Source organism: Chiloscyllium plagiosum, unplaced genomic scaffold (genome assembly GCF_037043375.1).
Source record: "Chiloscyllium plagiosum isolate Xiang-an unplaced genomic scaffold, Cpla_swu_hap1 HiC_scaffold_43, whole genome shotgun sequence".
NCBI lineage: Eukaryota > Metazoa > Chordata > Chondrichthyes > Orectolobiformes > Hemiscylliidae > Chiloscyllium > Chiloscyllium plagiosum.
In genome coordinates, this window is record NW_028270181.1 from 17,776,482 (window position 1) to 17,798,680 (window position 22,199).

Sequence of the window (22,199 nt, forward strand, 5' to 3'; positions counted from 1 at the left end):
TTTCTAGCACTTTCTCTTTTGTAATGACAACCATACTCAACTCAGCCCCCTGACTCCCTCTTGTCTTTGATCAGAATTACCTAATCTAAGGGGTCTGGCCACATCCTGGAGCAAAGTGATTGGGTATGAATTAGTGCACTGTGTATCTGCTAAAGATGTGATGTACAGCAGCTCCCACGTGCTGAAGCTGCAGCTCAACCCAATCTGGCATCTCTTTGATATATTATTCATTAATCACTCCAGTATTCTTTATATACTTGAAGGATCTCCAGTCTTTATCTGTTATAGTAATTTCTTATGCACTTCTATCAATTATATACCTAAGAAATTCTTATTAAGAAAAAGGTAAAAGGCCGAGAAATGTAAACAGTTATATAGAAGTTATTACTGTCTAATTCGAGCTATAGTTGAGAAATGCTCGTTTTTTAAAAAAAGGATTGCAAGTCCTGGAGTTATTGATTGTCTCATGAAAGTGGTGTAACAGAGATTCACATAGATTCTATTACAAATGGTGGTTGTTACCAACAATGTGGTTAGACTGATTAATGTTGTAAATTGGGTTTCTTTTGTTAAACTGATCTTCTATCTTGTCAAGAAATTGGCAAAAATGTTGCTGATTCGGTTTACAAAAACATTGTCAACTTGGTTCAGTTAGTAAATTTTGGGTTCAAAGTTCTTTTTAGACTTGAGCACAAAAATTGAATTGACATTTGAGTGCCATATTAGGTGGTCTTTTATCAGATGTTAATTAGCATCCCACCTGCTTTTTGCAGAAGTTCATGTAAAGTTAAAAGATGAGTTTATGTTGAGAGTGCTTCTGTGTTGTCCAACTTTTATTCCTGAAGAAATACCATCAAAAACACATCCTGTAATTTTTAGAATCGAGCAGATAGATTTTCTGGTATATTTATCTATATAACACTTTACACATTCAAAAACAATTATCTGGTGCAAAGCCTTCAGAAGAGGCAGAGAAGGGAAAGATGCAACAAAATTGTACAAAGAAGCTCATTTATTTTTAGAAAACATGGACCTGACGTGACTGAGTCAATTGCTCTAGACTATTGTGAGATCATTTTGATGTTTTAAGCTGTCGGGCATCCTGAAACAAAATACATTTATTTGTTTCAAGGTACTTTTAATGAATTACTATATTGTCCCAAATTCCTCCATGTTTTAAAATAAAATGTTCAGGTATTTTACTAATAATTGGATTGAAGCCTTATCTCGTCTATAATGTGAAAAATAATTGTAACTAGTTCCTCCCACAATGAGTAAAAATTTGTATCTTTTTGAATTCAGAATTTGGATCGGTAGCACTTGTTGGCTAGTGATGAAGGTTCAAAGTCTGAAGTTAATTCAGGATTTGTTGAATTTGATATCAAGTAAGATTTCTTAAACAAAAGCACGTAAAAGCTTAAGATGGCTAAGAATGGAATTCATTGTCTGGAAAAGTTGCTGTGGAGTGCACTCAACTTTGAGACAACTATTGGAATGCACACCGCAAAGGATGTCACAGAATTTCAGAGAATCATTTCAAAGGGAGAAAACCTGGGCAATCTCCAGTGAGTTAGATTTTCAGATTGTGGACATGATGTGAGGTGAAAATAAAGCACTCTGGTCAAAAGATGTATCTGTGTTTATCACATGCTCCCCCCCTCCAGGAACGCACAAATGAAGTGTTTTAAATCCAACTAAGTGTGCACCCTAGTCAGATGTTCTGCCAGTGAATGAGTGTGTGTAATGAAGGTTACAGTCTCTCTGTCCCTGTCCCCCTTCTCTCTCTCATAATCATTGTTGGAAGCAGGTTGCCAGTATATAGCTATGTTCAAACAGGAAACTGGATAACTCTCCTCAGTGAATTTGCAGAACCCAGAATCTCCACATAGAAAACTAAAGACTGAAACATTTTTAATTGTTATCTTTTTACTCACTTTTAATTTCCAATATCTGTTTGTGTGTTTTAATTTGCCTCATATTTTATTAATTAATTGATTCACTTTTTAAGTAACTCAAGAGCCTGGCTAAATTGGCTGTTGGTCAAACATAATTTACAATTTAATCATGAAGGATATCAATGAGGGAAGAGATCTTTTGTTTTAAATTTACCTTATGATCAAAAGAGGGAGGTGCTCAAACAAGGAGCCAGTTTCTCTGCCCAAGTACGAATCATAACAAATTGGAAGCTTGTCTGGACAATGTACCACAATGAAATGAATGAACTGGACTAGGACAAGTAAGTTGTCCTGGGAGGGACCCATCTCAAGTTTTCAACACTGCACCTTTTGCTGGAGAGGACAGTAGAATGGTACTGTCATCTCACGTTCCCATGAATGTGCCCATGGCTGGGATAAAGCAATAGATTTCAATACACTGCAGCACAGAGGAACTACGCAGAGCAGAGGAAAATCACCTATACCATATATTCAAAAAGAATGGGTACCCAATGAACACAGTGCCCGGATATTTCAGCAACAAGCCCAAACAAGCAGACAAAACACATCCAGAAATCCTAGCCAACTCCCCTACATCAAAGACATCTCGGAAATGACTGCCAGATTACTGAGACCCCTTGGCATCATGGTAGCCCACAAACCCACCAACACACTAGATTATCAGCTAATGAACTTTAAAGACCCTACACAGAAACAAGCAAAATTAACGTCATTTACAAAATATTGTGCAAGAACTGTAACAAACACTATATTAAACAAACAGGCAGAAAGCTAGCCACCAGGTTACATGAACATTAACTAACCACAAAACGACATGAACCTCTCTCACTAGTATCCTTACATACAGATAAGCAAGGACACCACATCCATCCTAGGACAAGCGAAACAGAGATACACACGAGAATTCTTAGAAGCATGGCATTCCAATCGGAACTCTATCAACAAACACATCAAGTTAGACCCCATCTCCCACCCCTGAGAAAAAGCACAGGAAATGACATCACCAACCAAAAGAAATCCAAACATATATATAGAAAGTGGGAATCATCAACAGTGCTTCGCTTGGAGGCCCGCTGAAGATATTACCTAGTAGGGTGATGAAACGTCTGGAAATGAACCTTTCAGCTCAACAAGCAAACCTACATCCAGACTTCTTTCTGTTTGCCAACAGGAACTAACCCAAGGAGTCCTCCAGTTTTACTCCATTTGAATGAGCTTACAGGCAGCAATTGTGTGGACCGCTAAAGCTAATCAAGGAGATGTTTTTGGAACAGAAGGAGGAAATCTCCATGTTCGACCACATAATACAGTTCCAAAGATGCCCCAGGAGAACCTCGTGGCCCAAAAGCAGTTGAAAATCTCTCAGGCTATTAGAAAACAAGCCAACAAACATGCGCCTTTCAGACAAGAGACAATGTATTTGTACTCTTACTGTGTAACCAGGTGAACCCTTAAACAACACAGTGGCCTGTAAAGAGTAACAAAGTAGCTTATGCAAGTAAACTATCTAACTGAGGCACCAAAGCAGGGGAAAATAGCAGCAGTTGTATCATGTCAATACGATAAAATAGGATCATGGCCAAGAAAGAAATGAGCAGGTTGCAATCTGTCCCATGACCATGGGCCTCGGAAAATGAGGGTACCAGTGAAGGTGAATTGAAGGGAGTTTTGAGTGCGGCCTGTATTGACCCCCTGCTGTTCGCCCAAGTAAAATACAGATATGAGTAAACGTCTTCATTGTTATTTATCCATCTAGGTGCAGAACAGCAAGCATACTGAGATACAGGCTATTAGACGAGACAGGATTGAAGTTCACTAGGAGGTGTGAGCAATTCTGGAAACTCTGGGAAGCGAGGGAGGAGATTGCAGAACCTTTGGCTTTGATCTTTATGCAGCTATTGTCTACAGAAATTGTGCCAGAAGACTGGAGGCGAGCAAATGTCCCCTTTTTCAAGAAGGGGAGTAGATACAACCCTGGTAATTATAGACGGGTAAGCCTTTCTTCGGTGGTGGGTGAAGTGTTGGAAAAGGTTATAACAGATAGGATTTATAATCATCTAGAAAGGAATAATTTGATTAGGGATAGTCAACATGGTTTTGTGAAGGGTAGGTCGTGCCTCACAAACCTTATTGAGTTCTTTGAGAAGGTGACCAAACAGGTGGATGAGGGCAAAACAGTTGACGCGGTATATATGGATTTGAATGAAGCATTTGATAAGGTTCCCTACGGTAGGCTATTGCAGAAAATACAGAGGGTGATTGAGGGTGATTTAGCAGTTTGGATCAAAAATTGACCAGCTGTAAGAAAAGAGGGTGGTGGTTGATGGGAAATGTTCATCCTAGAGTTCAGTTACTAGTGGGTGTACTGCAAGGATCGGTTTTGGTGCCACTATTATGTGTCATTTTTATAAATGACCTGGAAGACTGCATAGAAGGATGTGTTAGTGAATTTGCGGATGACACTAAAGTCGGTGGAGTTTTGGATCGTGTCGAAGGATGTTGCAGGTTACAGAGGGACAAAAATAAACTGCACAGCTGGGTTGAAAGGTGGCAAATAGAATTTAATGAGGAAAATTGTGGGGTGATTCACTTTGGAAGGAGTAACAGGAATACAAAGTACTGGCTAATGGTAAGATTCTTGGTAGTGTGGATGAGCAGAGAGATCTTTGTGTTGTTATACATAGATGCCTGAAAGTTGTCACCCAGGTTGATAGGGCTGTTAAGAAGGCATATGATGTGTAAACTTTTATACGTAGAGGGTTTGAGTTTTGGAGCCATGAGGTCATGTTGCAGCCATACAAATCTCTGGTGCTGCTGCACTTGGGAGTATTGCGTATAGTTCTGGTAACTGCATTATCGGAAGGATGTGGAAGCATTGAAAAGGGTGCAGAGGAAATTTACCAGGATGTTGTCTGGTATGGAGTGAAGGTCTTAGGAGGAAAGATTGAGGGACTTGAAGCTGTTTTCGTTAGAAAGAAGTAAGTTAAGAGGTGACTTAATAGAGGCATACAAGATGTTCCTCTGATTAGATAGAATGGACTGTGAGAGCCTTTTTCCTTGGTTCATGATGACTAGCACAAGGGGACATAGCTTTAAATTGAGGGTGATAGATAGAGGACAATTTCAGAGGTAGGTTCTTTACTTGAAAAGTAATAAGGGCACTTTATGGGCAATTAAATGCTTGTTGGATTGGCATATGGATGATCAAAGAAAAGTGTAAGTTAGATGGACTTTAAATTGGTTTCACAGGTCGCCGCAACTTGTCTGCATTTAAAGGCTTTTGATGAGACAAGACAGGCTGCACCAAGCTTCTCATAAGCTGGAAGAGGTCCTTCCTACGAGGCAACCTTCCTCTAATCCAGGCCCAGTGAAGTTGGCCAGATTCAGGTTGAGGAGAAAATTAATTGCTTTTCCGGCACATAGTTAATAGAGCGTAGCAATTTTCACTGGAGCTCCCCAGTTGTTCTTGGGCCTGAGCCACATCGATCCACACGGTTCTGCATTGGCTACTGAAAAGCTAATGCAGTCACCAAAGCTGACGCCCAATTATCCTGGCTGAAGGACTGATCCAGCAGAAAGATCAGCTGGATAAAGCAACCTGCTCAGAAGGATTAGATTTACTCTATGAATGCTGGTGGGTACCCTTGACTGCCCACAGAAAGAAAATCTCATGACGAGATGTGCCTTTAAAAGAAATTTGTTATGTCCTGTTTCTCTTCAAGTAGAGGATTGTAAATCTGGTGCCAAAATGTCTGCTCCATGGAACACCAAGTAAATAGCTTTGTTTCTTTTAAAAATTAGACAAAAGAAGCATGAGTGGGTGGGGTCAGGCTCTCTCACACACCCAGGAGTTATAGTTTTGCTTGTAGTTATTGAAGTTGAAGCTGTGAGAATCAGCTCTATCTCTGCTGCCAAAGCTTGAGGTTCTCTCTTTGCTCCTAGATCTGTTCTATGGTTCCCCCTCCTCCCCAGATTGGAGGAGATAGCAGCAAGTGAGAGAAATCTATTTTGCTGAACTTGCCTTTGTCAAGGGTGTGTCTATGCAATGTGACTATATTGGAACAGTAGCAGTTAAATACTATGTTATTTTAAGTATTTTGATAGTTAAAGTTATGCCAGTTCTTTTCTTGTTTGTATTTTAATTGTGATGCAAGAATAGAGTGAGTTTTGATTAAAAACTTGTAGTTTGACAAATTGAATCACATCTGGAACACAGTACCTTCCACTTGCCTTCAAAGAAGGTAAAAGTTAAGATCTAGGCTATTGCCTTGATATGTTTTATGGGATTTGCTCTGATCCATAATACCCAACAGCACCATGTTATGCCAGAGTCAGTTTGTGTCATTTCATCTCTGAAACAGCAAGCCATTTTTCAAAGGCTGTAGGCATATTGCTCAAAGTCACTGTTGAGTAGGAAACCAGACATCCTATCAGCAAATCTGCAGAATCCAGATTCTCCAAACCAACAGCTGAACCATTAGAGTCAATGCCACCAGAATTACTCTATTTAATCACATTATTGCATCATCTTTTCTGAGTGGATAAGTCAAGACTGATTTGCATATAACTTACCTTTTCATTTATTTCTGAGTTCCAGTCTGTGCATGTGTGTTTTAATTTTTCTTGCGTTTTAGGAACTAATAAACTCATTTTTTAAATTGAGCAAGGTGGTTTAAATTGACGTGTTTAGTATATAAATGTATTGGAATTAGGAAAGGTGTCTACAGCACAAAAGATCCTTCATCTTCACTCAACCTTGTTGCAACGAACAGGGGGAGAAAATTGAATAAAGAACCAGTTCCTCTATCTTCACCAAGGACGCTAGGGAACCGGGGACTCTTTCATGGGGATGGATTGTAAAATGAGGTACTGTGGGTGTTGTTTCAGATCCAAAGTGGTGTCCAGTACAAAAATCTCTCTCTCACTCTCTCACTCTCTCACACTCTCACTCTCTCTCTCTCTCTCTCTCTCTCTCTCACTCTCTCTCTCTCACTCACTCACTCACTCACTCACTCTCTCACTCTCTCTCACTCTCTCTCACTCTCTCTCACTCTCTCTCACTCTCTCTCACTCTCTCTCACTCTCTCTCACTCTCTCTCACTCTCTCTCACTCTCTCTCACTCTCTCTCACTCTCTCTCACTCTCTCACTCTCTCTCTCTCTCACTCTCTCTCACTCTCTCTCACTCTCTCTCACTCTCTCTCACTCTCTCACTCTCTCACTCTCTCACACTCTCTCACTCACTCTCTCTCTCTCTCTCTCTCTCTCTCTCTCTCTCTCTCTCACTCTCTCTCACTCTCTCACTCTCTCTATACCAGGCCAACCATGGGGTTGTTTATACCCACATCTAAAGCGGTAGTCCATTTCTAAGTGCATGCCACAGCTACTTTGGTTTTTCCTGAATCAACCGGCAACAGTACTTCCACTGCTGCATTCAATCTCCTGGCCTCACCCTTCCCAGTAATACTCCAGAGGTCTGTAACTGATCTCTCCAAACCACTACTGAATTCTGGCAGCTGCCTATTTCTCATCAAGAACCCTGCAATTCAATCCATTTGCTTAAATGGAAATTGAAGCACCAACCCCTGCAGGCTCTTAACACAGCACCATCTGCATTGTGATGGGTTCCGCAGATGACCTTATTTTATGCCAGGCTATGAACATTCTGCGGCATGATTGAATTCTTGGACCCTAGACTTACCTTGGCAACAAGACTATGCACGCATGTGTCCGGTTTTCAAAAAAACTAGTGTTCACATTGAGAACTTTATTTTAATGATTATCCTCTGTCCTGCCATATTTGCACTTTATTACCTCTCCACTGTGTCTGCAACAGCTGGGAAATCTCAATGTACAAACGCTTTATTTCATTATGGTAATAGATGTTAATGACCATGGATGCAATTTTCCATCTGCGAAGTGAGCAAAGTGACCCATGCATAAAAGGGTTCTTAAAAGATATGGAAGCTTTTTAGTCTTTTAAGTTCCTTTTTCCGCCATTGATTTTTTTTTTTAAGAACTTTTTTGATTGTCGTTTTCTTGGAATGGCATCAAAGTATGAAAGAATTGTTTGAGTGAAGCCGTAAAGTATCAGTGTAGAATCTCCTCATCTATTTCCTTCAGCACCCCAAGGTGTTATCCACATAGCCAGGATGATTTTTCATCCTGATTCTCAGTGTAGAATGAGGCCATTCGGCCTATCAAGTCTATCCTGTTTGATTGTGACTGATGTGTTTCTCAATCCTACTCCCCAGTCTCCTTCCTTAATCATCAAAAACCTATCTACCTCTGTCATTAATGCACATAATGACTTTACCTCCATAGCCTTCTGTGGTAATATGTTCCACCGATTGATCACCCTCTGATTAAATTTCTCCTAATCTCAGTTCTAAATAGTGATCCCTTCACTGAGGCTGTGCCCTTGGGTCATAGTCTCTCCTGCTAACAGAGACATCTTCTCGGCGTCCACTCTGTCCAGGCCAGTCACTATTCTGTAAGTTTCAGCGAGGTGTGCCGGCACCTTTCTAAACTCCCAAGTACAGACCCGGTGTCCTCAACCACTCCTCATATGACAAGCCCTTGACCTCGGGCATCATTCTGTAAAACTCTTCACCTCCTCCAATGCCAGCACACCTTTCCTTACATATTGGGCTCAAAACTGTTCACAATGCTCCAAATGCAGAGCCTGGTACCGCCTCACCAGTAAGCCCCTACTTTTGTATTCTAGCCATTGCAAAATGAATGCTAACATTGCTTTTGCCATCCCAATTGCTAACTGAACCTGCATGTTAATTTAAGGAAATTCTGAACTAAGACTCCCAAGTTCTTTTGTGCTTCATGTTTCCAAAGCATTTCCCCATTTAGAAAATATGCTTCATCGCTCCTCTTCCTACAAAAGTGCATAACTTCACACTTTGCCATACTGTATACCTTTTTTCACTTCTTTGCCCACTCTCTTAGCCTGTCCAAGTCCTTCTGCAGCCTACGTGCTTCCTTTACATGCTCTTGTATTATCTGCAAACTAAGCAACAACCTCCTTCAGTCCTTTGTATGGATCATTGAGGTATAATATGAATAGTTGTGAGATGAAAACTGTCCCTTGCAGAAGCCTACTAGTCTCCAGCTGCCATCCTGAAAGAGAGCCCTTTTATCCCCATTCTCTGCCTTCTGCCACTCAACCAATCCTCTCAATGACAATACCTTGCCCCTGACACCATGCGTTTTTACCTTATTTGGCAGCCTCTTGTGAAAAACATTGTCAAAGCCATCTGGAAATCTAAATAAATCTTGTCCACTGGCTCTCCTTCATCTAACTTTGCTCGTTACCTCCTCAAAAAGTTCTAACACATTCATCAGGCATGGCCTCCCCTTAACAGAGTCGTGCTGACACACTCTGATTTTACCATGCACTTCTGCAAGTACTAGGCAATCTCATCCTTCCTAATGGACTTGAACATCTTTTCAATGACTAAGGTCAGGCTAACTAGCATGTAACTTTCCATTTCTGCCGTACTACTTTCTTAAAGGGAGGTGTTGTATTAGCCATTTCCAGCCCTCTGGGATTCTCCCTGACTCCAGTGATTCCTGAAAGATTACCAATGCCTGCACAATCTATTTCCTTCAGCACCCCTAGGTATTATCCACATAACCAAGGTGATTTATCTTCCCGATTCTCTTGAATTTCTGGTATGCTGCTGGTGTCTTTCACCATTCAGTTCCTCTGCCATTTCTTTGTTCCCCTGACTACTACTTCAGCAAGTCCAGTGTCCAGTCTTGCTTCTTTCTTACCTTTTATATATCTAAAAACAAAACTCTTGCAATTTTTGTTTGTTACGAGCTCACTTACCATCAATCATAACACTGAGGACTTGGTGACTATTTTGCAGACAAACTGTCTTTTCAGTGATATTTTCACAGCAGTATGTTTTTTCATGCTGATGTGGAATATGTGTCAAACGACTTGAAAATTTTACAATGTTGTGTCTGTGATCGCGTTCAGAAGCCACGTTACTCTTTCCTGTCGGTCAAGTAAGTTAAACAAGAAGAGTTGCAATGGGATATTAAGATTTTATCGCTATGTTTATTTTGTCCCCATCCTTTTTTTGTTTTTTTTATTTATTATATCATGACACACAGGATATTTATATGGAAATAATAACTGAAGCATTTATGTGTATAGAATATCCAGAAAGTCAAGAAAGTGGATTATGAAAGACAGTACTCAGTTGCATGCTAAATGACCATAATGTATAGTTTTTCATGTTTGGTCAGCAAGTAAGGTAAACTTAATGGAATTTGTGTCTAAAGTGACCAAGCAATAATTTGGTATTTATTTGGTGCAAAATCAAAGATGCCAGGGAGATTATCTAGTGCATATTTGTACTCAGCACATCTGCCAAAGATAGCAGCTTTCTCTGTAGGTCTGTGAATACCTACATGACAAAGACTGAGGACAAGTGCTTTGTAGTCCCTGAGGCAGTGTGCAGCCAAGAAGGAAGGATACCAACAACTTATTTGCACCATTGGGTCGAAATCTGTAATGAATCAACTTTCTAGCTTTGTGTTTGCTTTACAATGTTAACTAATATCATTTAAGGAAGGAAACTGCCATCTTTACCAGTTCTGGCCTACACGTGACTCCAGACCCATAACAATGTAGTTAATGCTGAACTGTCTTCTGGGCAATTAGGGAAGGGTAATGAATGCTGTCCTGGCCAGTGATTTGGAGGATCTGGACAGCTATTTTTACTTCAATTGAGCAGAAAGGGCCTCAACTCCATAAAATCTAGCCTATTGCTTTGTCCATCATTCAAGCTATTAAAAAGATTCACAGCTGCTTCATACTTTAATAGTCATTGGTAAGTCAATCAGGATTTTGGAGAAGTGTATATAGAAGGTACTAAGATACTTGAAGCTATTGTATCATCTTTCGGAGTACTTGTCTGGAATTGGCAATGACCAATTCTTAGAAAAAAAGGATCGTTACTTACTCAGACTCTTTGACAGCTGATATCTTTTGCAGTCATCAGCTCCTACTTGTATCTTAATGTCATTTTTTAACATAGAAAACAAATTACAAAGCATCTCAAAGAAGAATAAGGGGAAAAAAATATGAATGACGAGCCAGTGAAAGGTATTTAGGAAATGTGGCCAAAAGATTGGTTGAAGATTTGGGATTTGAGTATGGTGAAGGAGATGGGAAAAATGAAAGTAAAAGAAATGCCAGAAAGTGCCTTTGTACAAGGAGAATGGGTGGATGCCCAAGAACTGAAGTCTGAGAAAATGGGTGAGGAGGGTTGGAAGTTTGGAGCAAAGTTATAGATATTGAGCAGCAGTGCCTTAAAATTATTTAAAGATGATCATGGAATGTGAAACGAGGTACCAGTGTTGTATAGTGAAGGCCAGTGGAAGATATATGTGAGGCAGAGGAATATAATGTCAGATAGAATATGGACAGCAGAATTTTGGGTAGGTAGAATTTATGATGCAGCTAAAATGAGAGGCTGGCCAGGATGGCATTAGATTAATTAGTTATAAAGTGACAGAAATATTGACGAAGAGTTCTGCAACACACAAACTGAGAATTCGGGAAGTGATGTTCTCTTGTTCTTGAATTCTGTGTCCTCAGGCAGGTCCTTGTCAGTTGTCTGCTGAACTGTGATTAAGTGCATTCATTGGTTTTATTCATTAAATGTGATGCATCCCCACTATTTGTGCCACCTCCCCAAAACAAAACTGCTACGTATGTGGAAATATGTGCCATGCAGCTATGCAGTCTTTGTGCTGGAGAATATGCAAATAAGAAATTTGGCTCAGCATCCAGTTATTTGCATTGGCTTCAAGCAGTTTGTTTCAAATTGAGACTGTAGGAATGGAAACAGGAGAAGATAGAAGATAGTGACACAGGCTGTTTGGATATTGAGATGCTCTGCCATTCAACATGATCATAACTAATCATCTATCTATTGCCATACACCTACTTTTCTCCCCATATCTCTTGACACTTTCAGCTTTTAGAAATGTATTTATTTAATTCCCAAATATATTCCGTGAATCTACCTCCATAGCTTTCTGTGGTAGACAGTTCCTCAGGTTCACGAACCTTTCAGTGAAGGAATTTCTCCCTGTCTCCATCCAAAATGATCTACCATGTATCCTTAGATCAACACCCTTTGTTTTGGACCTCTGGCCAGGACAAGCATCATCCCCGCATGCGGAAACAAAAACAGAAATTGCTTGAAAAGCTCAGCCAGTTTGGCAGCATGTGTGGAACGTTCACTCAACCCAAAACATTAACTCTGATCTGTCTTCATAGCTGCTGCCAGACTTGCTGAGTTTTTTCCAGTAATGTATATTTTCATTCCTGTACGCAGTCAGTTCAGCCTGGTTAGAATTTCTAAGCATTTCAATGAAATCCCCTCTCATTCTTCTTAGCTCTAGTAAAAACAGGCCATGTCAACCCAATCTTTCCTTAAATGACAAACCTGCCATTCCAGCCCTTTTGCGGTACTCCTGCTATGGTATTTTTTTAGGTAACCCAAAACTGCACTTAATACTCCAGGTGTATAGCAGCAGTAAAGACTTGCTTGCTCTTGTACTCAAACCATCTGCAATGAAGGCAAAGCTACCATTTGTCTTATGCTCTGCTTGCTGCACCTGTATGTTTTCTTTCGATGACTGATGTACAAGAATCAGCCCTTCTGTACCTCAAACTTTCCCAGTTCTCACTCTTTAAATTCTACTTTGCCATTTTGTTTTATCTGTTGCAGTGGGCAACTTCCACTTAGCCATGTTATTCTGCACCTACTATTCATTTTGTCTCTCAATTTGTCTAAATCACTTTGAAGTCTCCACATGTCCTGCTCGCCACACCCACTCCCACCGAGTTTTGTGTCATCAGCAAATTTGGAAATATTATAGTCAATATTCCTTCATCCAAATCATTGACATACATTGTGAATAACTGGGGACAAGCACTGATCCCTGTGGTACTCCACTTGTCACTCACTACCTTCGACTCTGGAGAGAACTCATTTGTTTCCACTCAGTTTTTTGTGTGCTAACCAGCTTTCAATCTAAGCCAGTACATTACCACCAATCTCAATGCTTTCATTTTCAAAATCTTTCTGAAAGTCCACATACAATGCAGCCACTGTTTCTGCTTCATTTAAGCTATTTGTTACCAGTCTCAGAAATCTCCAGTAAATTTGTAAAATATTATTTTCCTTACATACTTCCATGTTGTTTTGCGTTATAAAGTACTTTTTAAGTGTGCTGTTCATGCATCCTTTATAATTGATTGTAGCATTTCCCAACTACCAATGTTAGGCTAACCAGTCTATAAATTCCTCACTCTCTGTCCCTCCCCAACCCTGAATATTAAACTGTTACAGTTGCCATCCTTCAGTCTACTGGGACTGTTCCTGAACCTACAGAAGTTTGGAAGGTGACTACCAATTTACCGACAAATTCCAGGGCTATCTCCTTTAGTTCCCCAGGAGGTCGATTATCAGGCTCTGGGAATTTAGCAGCTCTCAGTTCCGTTAATTTTAACGGCATTACATTAAGACCCTAATTTCCTTCAAATCCTCCTTACTGAAATATCCGTTTTCCAAACTGTTCTGGGAAATATTTGTGCTCCATCTTTTGTGAAGACTGAACAAAGTAGTTGTTTAATTGACTATCGTTTCTTTGTTCTTCAATATCAATTCTCCTGCATTAGACTGTCAGGGGCCTACATTTCTCTTCACTAATCTTGTCTGCATACTTACAATGATATTGCACCCATGTACAATTATTTGCACTATTAGCTTATCTACCTTATTGTGTATATTTCTGTGCAGTCAGATATAGTTCCTTTTAAACTTGTCTTTTTCACATGTTTACACACTTGTTTGTGTTCCAGTCCAATTTACTGCCAGCCCTTGTTTACTTTGCTTTCTATCTATCTTTCTTTTCTATCTTTGTTTCTCTCACTCTCTTGTCTCCCTGCTGAGGTTCCTGTACCCTGCAAATCCAATTTAATTAGATCATGGTGACATTGGTGCAGAATTTGCAGCAGATCTGGGGCTGTTTTCTTCAGTTGAACTGGAACAAATTGTGACTATTCTAAGGCAAGATGTTACATGAACATTCTACCGACAACTGAGACCTGAGAGTCGGCAGCATTTGTGTGAAAGCAGACCTTGTGACTTGGGATATTATTGTCAAAGCATAGCATTTAGTACCTGAAGGATTGGAATACAGGAAGAAGCAAGGTTAGAAATCCTGAGGGATTCAGGTGGCAATAGTATGACACTGGAAAGTGAAGCTGAAACTACCCTGGCTACAATAGGATAAAAGTTGAAGCTAAGCAAGGTATAGTTTAAATGAGCTGGACAACAGAAACACTATAGACTTTGAGGGGGACAACCATGATTATGTCTTGAATCAGTTGTTTTATTTTGAATTTCAAAATGCAGTTTTAGATAAATTTACCTTTTATATTGCAGTGGATGATTCAGCAACCTCATAAGGTAGCGACTTTCTTTGGGTGCATTGGAAAAGATAAGTTTGGTGACATTTTGAAGAAGAAAGCTGAAGAAGCCCATGTTGATGCCCATTATTATGAACAAAATGAACAGCCAACGGGCACTTGTGCTGCCTGCATCACCGGTGACAACAGGTCAGCGACTACTTTCAAGAAACTTAGTTTAAGGTTAGGATACTGATTTTTAATTAAATAAAGCAAATACGAGTTAGATTTCAGTGCAGCTCTTCTAAAGAACTGACACATCTCCCCCTTTACTATGTCATTCTATGATTCTATGAAAAGCTTGATTTACCATTTCTGCTCAAGTGGAAAACAGCCAAAACCGTAGAATTCTTTCTTCTTATATCTCACTTTGGTAAGTAAGTAAACTTTTTTTAAGTAAACTATGCTGCACTATTTTTCATAGGTTTATGTCCTTCCTAAAATAGAATGCTTAAACCTGTGTGCAACGCACCATTTGGAATTTTGCTTTGGTATGCTTCCAGACACACATCCACAGATCCCAGTACATTTTTTATGACGCCGTCAACTGATCTAACTTTTAGTTAATCATGTCCATGCAAGAAGACCCTTCTACTCTCGTCCAGATAAAATCTTATTGGTCATAGTGAAATCCTTTCCTTGATTTAGTGCAAAAACATGCATCATTCTCTTCATGAATCTGCACTTTCCATCTATTTCTCCATATAGTCTTTCATTGCACTATCGCTCTTTGCTTTATTCCCAAATTTAGTGTGATCAGCAGAATTTGAAATAGGATATTACAGCACAGTACAGGTGCTTCAGACCTCGATGTTTCACCAACCTGTGGAATCAAAGTAACATTATGTTACTTTATTACCTGGCCGTTAAAATTATATGGGTTGTTCCACTATATTGCGGCAGCTATGTTCCTCTGCACCCGTGTAGTTTGGAAAATAGTGCTATGGGAAACTGTTGTAGAAGTCACGGAGAAGATTGTGCTATGGAAAACCCGACATACCCCTTTAGCAGAAAGTTCACATTCTGCAAACAAGGTCCACAATTTATCAATCGCATGATAGCCATTTCTTGCTGACGAAACGCGCATTATAGAAGAACTACCTGTATTGAAACATCAACACCCAACCAATACCAATCACAAAACAGCAAAGTCAACTTATTTCCAAGCGAAGAAACTCCCCTCGATTTTATCTTTTGCTTTCCAACCTCCAAATACCTGTCTGTGATTGTGGAATTCATTGTATCATTGTCTTTGCTCGTAGTGTGTGCAATTGTTTCTGATTTAAACTATCAACAGTGATTCCAGCTGCCTTTGTCCTGCACGTTTGAATTCCCTGCCACCTTTTTTTAAAGAATGCTCCTAAACCACATTGTGATATACTTTTGCTATTGTTCTGATTTCTTCTATGGCTCGGTGTCACAAAATGTCAAGTGTTTTTGACTGATTCTGTAAATTTATCATGTTATTTCTTAGGATTAGTCAAAAGTAGAGATGTTCACTGACTTCATTAACTTGAATTTTTAAATATTGTTTGTAATCTCATTCTTTGGGATAAGAAATATTAAATAGGTTATAATTTCTTACTTTGTCTTGTCCCTTTTTTTTGAATTGGGAGTTACATTTCTCCATCTCCAGTCCTGGAATGTACTTGATTTTCCTTCATTACTTTTTGTTTAAATATTTCCAGTTGCCAATCTATTACCTGTATATGAAAGAAGTACCTTTTAATTGATCTGAGACTTTTTTTTAATACAGCAGACCAAATTATGTTCTGGTGCCTGTTTCCCAATGCACACTTTCTTTTTAGCTAACCAACATATTCTCGTTCATAATAAAGAACCAGTGCAAGTGTGCCTTTTTGAAGTAGCATTGAGTAAATCATTATGAAGATATGATTTCTTGGCTGCAATAATTTTAATAACTGAACTTAATTCCTGATTGACTAACCTCTTAATTATTTTGGTTCTTGTATCTGAGATCATTCTCTCAGAAACACAGAGGTACATTACGCAGGAGGAAGCAGTTTATTCCATCTTCGTTCTGACTCTTTATCGGAGCAAACCAATAATTTGTCACAGTCCTGTGTCTTTCATCTGCTAAAAACTGTTCACCTAGTTGTATTTAACAGATGCAATGAGCTCATTCTCAGACATTCCCATGGCAAAACATTCCAATGTCCAAAAATCAGCAAATGTAGCAACATTTCTTCAACTTTTATCTGTACCCATTCCCTTGCTCTTTTCTCCAATCTTTGCAGTTAGTTTCTTCTCTTTCAAGGAGTTTCCCAGTTACTCTTTGTAAGTTAAAATTAAATATGCTTTTATCAACCTATTAGGAAGGGCATTCCTAATTGTAAGCATTCATTGTGTTTTTTTAAATCTTCGTAACATCTCTGCCTGTTTTGCCAATAAGCTTAGATCTATGCCTTCTGATCATCAGCCCTTCAGCCATTGAAAACAGTTTCTCTTTATCTACCATAAATACTTAATGATTTTAAAGATTTCTGTCAAATCACTTCTTTGCAATCTCTTCGCTTCTGCAGCTGCCTGTTCTTTAAGGAGAATAGGCTTTCTTCAGAGTATCTACACAACTATACTGCAGTTTTTCCAAGTCCTCTTCAATAAACACCACTGCAAAGTACTCATTTAGCACTTCAGTCATACCTCGTGATTCTGCAAATAGTTTCTACTTTGAACCCGTTGCTTTTCTGTCAACCATTTTCATTGTTAATATACTGACAGGCGAACTTTGGATTCCATTTTCTGACTGTCTATTCTGTCAGTGCTTTGCAGTCATTGTGTTGTAGTGTTGGTAAAAATGCATTTTATCACAATTTTTCATCTTCCACTCAAAAGGACAATTTGTAATAATATCAGTGTCAGGGGAAACCAATTTCCAAGATTACCAGAATAAGGGGATTTCATGATTGGAACAAGTTTGCTGGATAATCTTGAATGTACAAAGAATTACTTTAAGATAAGGCCTTGTAGACAGAAAAAGCATATACATGCACTGCACCTGTTTCAACTCAACAAAATAGGTGATAGCGTTTGCTGGTTCATTTCCCAGGGCAATGCCCTGACTAATCAGTCAATCTGCCTAATTTAACATTTGAAGAACATTAACTGATGCATTCTCTGTGTCGATGCTTTTACCGATCAGAATTTACTTGTTAACTAAACAGCACACTCTATTCATACAGTGTGAAGTTTAGTTTCCCCTTACAGTGGTAGTCTTACAAATTGTCCTGAAGAATACAAGACAAAAGGCATTGAAAAAATGTCATCTTGCAACATAGTATGTCAGTCAAGTAGTTATGTGCTTCAGGATGTACTCCAGATCATTGTCAGCGTCTTGACAGAAGCATACGAGAGCATGGGTCTCACCCTGAACATCTACAAGAAGGTCCTCCATCAACCTGGCTTGGCATTATGAAGTGAACCCTGATCATCAAGGTTGAAGGGGAGGCCTTAGAGAACATTGACCATTCCCCATACTTTAGGCATGTCCTGTTGTCGATAACAGCCAATGATGAAGAGATCCACCACCACCTCCAATGTGCTAGTGGAGCTTTCGGCTGCCTGAGGAAAAGGGTGTTCAAGGACAACAAAATCGGATCCAACACCAAGATCATGGTTTAAAAAACAGTGGTAGTTCCTGCACTGCCCTTTAGCTCTGAATCATGGACTGTCTAAAGCAGACATCTCAAGGTACTGGACCAATATCATCAATGCTGCCTGTGCAAGATCCTGTGAATCCGCTTGGAAGAAAGGAAACACCAATATCCAGAACCAGGTGAACATTTCCAGTATTGAGGTACTGACCACTGCTCATCGGTTACTTTTGCATGACTGATATGAGACTCCCCCAGTAGGTGGAGAGTGTAGTGCTGGAAAAGCACAGCAGGTCAGGCAGTATCCGAGGAGCTGGAAAATTGACATTTCAGGCAAAAGCCCTTCCTGATGAACGTTGATTTTCCTGCCCCTCGGATACTGCCTGACCACCTGCGTTTTTCCAGCACCACACTGTCGACTCTAATCTCCAGCATCTGCAATCCTCACTTTCCCCAAGTTGGTGCACTGCTCTCAGCTTTGAAATGGCAGACAAAGCCCAGGCAGACAGAGAAAACACTTCAGTGATACCCTGAAAGCCTCACTGACAAAGTCCAGCATTCCCACAGGCACCTGGGAATCAATGGCCCAAGACACTCCAAAGTGGAGGAGGAACATCTGGGAAGGCATCAAGGACCTCCAGACTTGCTGTTGGGAAAAAGTGGAAATTAGGCAAAAACAGTGAAAGGAATGTGCTGCCTCACCAATGTCCTACCTACCCCTTCCTGCAAACACATTCTGCGATAAGAGTAACAGAGTCTGCAGTAGCCTCATCAGTCTGTACAGCCACTATGGACTCTCACTCAAGGTGGAAGTGAGTCACCCTGTCTGCCAGGGACAGCCAGTATTATGTGCTTAAAGTGTACAGGAACATCAGTAAGCACAGAACCCAGAATATGTACAAGACTGATATACTAAAGCAATTAAATAATGTTGCTAATAAATTTCAAGCATTCTGTCTCAACAAGAATCCAACCTTGGTGCTCGATGTTATGTGAGATCTATGGCAATATCATACTCCTGACAGTAATGCTTTATGCAAGAAACCACTTTAGGGGCTTGGACTGAAAGCAGTGAAATCAAAGGCATTTGTGACTATCCTCATCTTAAATGATCTGTTTGATCTCTGCCAGACGACAGGTATTAAAATCAAGATTTTACAGCTTCACAAGCTTGGGAACCTGGAGTTTATGTTTCTACCCCCATTTGAAATTTAGCTTAGTTGGCTATAGACTGATGTGTGACACAGAGTGATGCCGACAGCATGGGTTCAATTCCCACAAATGGTTGATGTTACTATGAAGGACTCTTTTCCCCCCCACTCCCCAACCCTTCCCCATCTGAGGTGTGGTGCCCCTCAGGTTAAGCCACCACCAGTTTGCACCTCTCTGATGACAGAGCAGCCGTATGCTCTGGTAAGATTATGGTTACTTCACCTTTTCCTCTTTTTTTCAGATTTTCTAGTTAAGCAGTAGTGATTGCACCTGAAGACTTTTGTTGACTTCTGTAGTGCTGTTGACTGTTAAGCTATTTGTCATGATTAATTAACATTGTGTTAACCCCAAGGTCACACCTTTCACCTTGCGCACTTATTTTCCTATCCCTATCTGCTTACTAATGAGCCTGTATATTGCCCCAGTTATTTTATGGCTTATTGGCTTTTGTTGAAAGATATAGTTTATTGAAATGCCAATTTGAGTATGCAACAGAAAACTGATACATAGTTCATGTCTTTTATCCAAGTCATGGGAAAAATTAATTTTGGATGCTAAGGTTTAAAGAAAAAATTGATGGACTACACATCCTAGGAAGAAGGTGGTCCAAAAGTAATTTGTGGTTGTGCAAGAGACACAGCAGACAGAATGGGTATTTCTTGTTCTTGTAGATAAAAAGAATCTTGCCTGTTGTCATTCTCTCAGTTTTACTCACCATTAAAAGAACAATGCAAGAAAAAAAGGCACAACAGTTTAAAATTAAACGATCATAATATTGCTGTCAGTCCTATATGTGGTGAACTCTTTCTCTCACAGTAGTTGAAATGGTTCAAACTGTAAACATAAAATTTTGACCTAACACTGGTCTGTGTTCATTTTATTGATTTATTGAAGTGCATTATTGTATCAATATGAAAATACTGCAAAGTATTTAAGCTATCTGCACATTGTTGTTTCTTGAGTAAGTACAGGAAAATCTCACTGGTTGTGAAATTAGAGTTTTATATAAAATTGGGTTTCAATATTCTTAGCATCTGACAAAAGCTTTTACTCGAGGTTTTTAATTAAGACATCCTTCTATTGAAATGAATTGGGTTTTTGAGAAAAGCAAATATTTGGAAAACTATTGAAATCATTAGCTGAGTACAGTTGCTTCCAATAATGAATGTGAAAATTTGTGCATTTCGCAGCATGTGTTTTTACACTCGACAAGGAAGTAAATCACAGTAACTTGCTGAGAGCATGCATATGTATAAATTGAGTAAATTAGAATAATCAAACTATCCCATTAAATTTCTATCAATATATTTACACACAACTTTTATCTCAGCCTAGCCATATGCAAATGAGAAGTATGAAAATTTCTCTAGTGCTATATAGTGCTATATTAATGGTGCCCTCTATCCATCCGTTTTCTGTGGGAAACCCAGCGAACCAATGCACCACTAAGTATTCTTATTACATCAGTCCATTGTGCAGCTGAGCAAACTGTTGTAAAAGCTGTTAATTTTATGTTTGCCAGAATGGAAAATCACTGTAAATCACTAAACAAGTGTTCAAAATTCTGAAGTTACTGGATATTTCATTCTCTGAAATACAGAACATGTTTTGTAAGGTTTTTTTTAAATTAAAGTATGACAAATAATTAGCTAACTTCATTTGACTATTTTAGATCTCTTGTTGCTAACCTGGCAGCAGCAAATTGCTACAATAAGGAAAGACATCTGGACCAGAAGGAAAACTGGCAATTGGTGGAAAAGGCCAAAGTTTATTACATTGCAGTAAGTATATGTTTCATAATTTTTTTTTAGAGAGACATGTTTGACAGGATTTCACATCCTTTAATTAAAATGGCACAGTTCACCTGACTTGATTATTCCTTATCAGTGGTGGGAATAGCGATCCCCTGCTATGACCTGTAAGGATTGAACTATTGACAGCAATCCCACTGAACTAGACATGAAAGATGTAGGAGGAGAATGATGTGGTTAATCAACTCAATAGCCGCAGAGGTCGGGAAAATTAATACACTATGCAGTTCACCAGTAGGGTGCCATTTCAGCAATTTAAAGCATCTGTCCATATTTTAACATGCAGAAAAACAACCTTGCAACATTGATTTCACAGTTTATGGTACAATTATCACATACATTTTGATATCTGTTACATATGTATTCTTTATATACTTGCAATCAATACAAACCACTTATTTGCAAGTTGGCAAAATTAACTAGCAGTCACACTGCATTTATAAACACTTTTCGTGATCTCAGGATGCCCTAAAGCCCTCAATATGACAAGGAAATACTTTTGAAGTGTAGTTATTCTAATGTAGAAGAGCACTAACTTGCACAGAGCAAGCTTCCCCAAACAGCAATGTGATTATGTCATAATTTGAATATTGACCAGGACAGTGAAAAAGAATGGAGTTTCCATATTCTTATGACTGAAAAAGGTCTTTAAATTATTTGTGTAAATTTAATTTGCATCAATTTTTTTTCCCTGAAGCGAGTATAGAAATTTTGCGGGCACCAGCTGTAACCTTTAAACCTTCTCTTGACTTGGAGAGATGTCAGAAGAACCATGAACAGCTCCAAACATTACAACCTTGGTCAAGAAAGATTTGTAAGGATATTCCCAGCAATTACAAACTAGTCAATTTAATGTGGGTAATGGAGAAGCTTCTAGCAAATGATTTGGGATAAAATTAGTAGTCATGTGGAAAAAGGTGGGTTGATTAAAAAAGAGTCAGCACATATTTCCAAAACAGAAATTGTGTTTAACCAATTTAATGGAGTTTTCTTGAAGAGGTAATTGAAAGAATCGATGTAGGTTATGCATTGATTTTCAGAAGGCTTTGATACAATGCCACACAGATTTATGAAGAAAGCTATAGGCCTTAGTA

General features: G+C 39.2%; 1 protein-coding gene and 1 long non-coding RNA gene across 10 annotated transcripts in view; one reads left to right on the forward strand and one right to left on the reverse strand.

Annotated features, from left to right (window-relative positions):
• Nucleotides 1-22,199, forward strand: part of LOC122541855 (adenosine kinase-like) — a 266,202-nt gene that overhangs the window by 133,932 nt on the left and 110,071 nt on the right. For 6 of the 8 annotated variants that reach the window (XM_043678926.2, XM_043678923.2, XM_043678925.2 and 3 more), the window contains 2 exons: nucleotides 14,446-14,651; nucleotides 20,967-21,075. In XM_043678926.2, coding sequence (XP_043534861.1) covers nucleotides 14,446-14,651; nucleotides 20,967-21,075 — 315 coding nt within the window. The remainder of the gene's footprint in view (nucleotides 1-14,445; nucleotides 14,652-20,966; nucleotides 21,076-22,199) is intronic. The other 2 variants (XM_043678928.2, XM_043678924.2) reach the window with 1 other exon arrangement.
• The window catches only part of LOC148137441 (uncharacterized), a 249,878-nt gene that overhangs the window by 97,318 nt on the left and 130,361 nt on the right, over nucleotides 1-22,199 (reverse strand). The window contains exon 5 of one of the 2 annotated variants that reach the window (XR_015754218.1): nucleotides 16,059-16,171. The exons of the other annotated variant lie outside the window; for it this stretch is intronic. This is a non-coding gene — a long non-coding RNA (uncharacterized LOC148137441). Of the gene's footprint in view, nucleotides 1-16,058; nucleotides 16,172-22,199 lie in introns of those variants that run through there. 2 annotated transcript variants of the gene reach the window in all.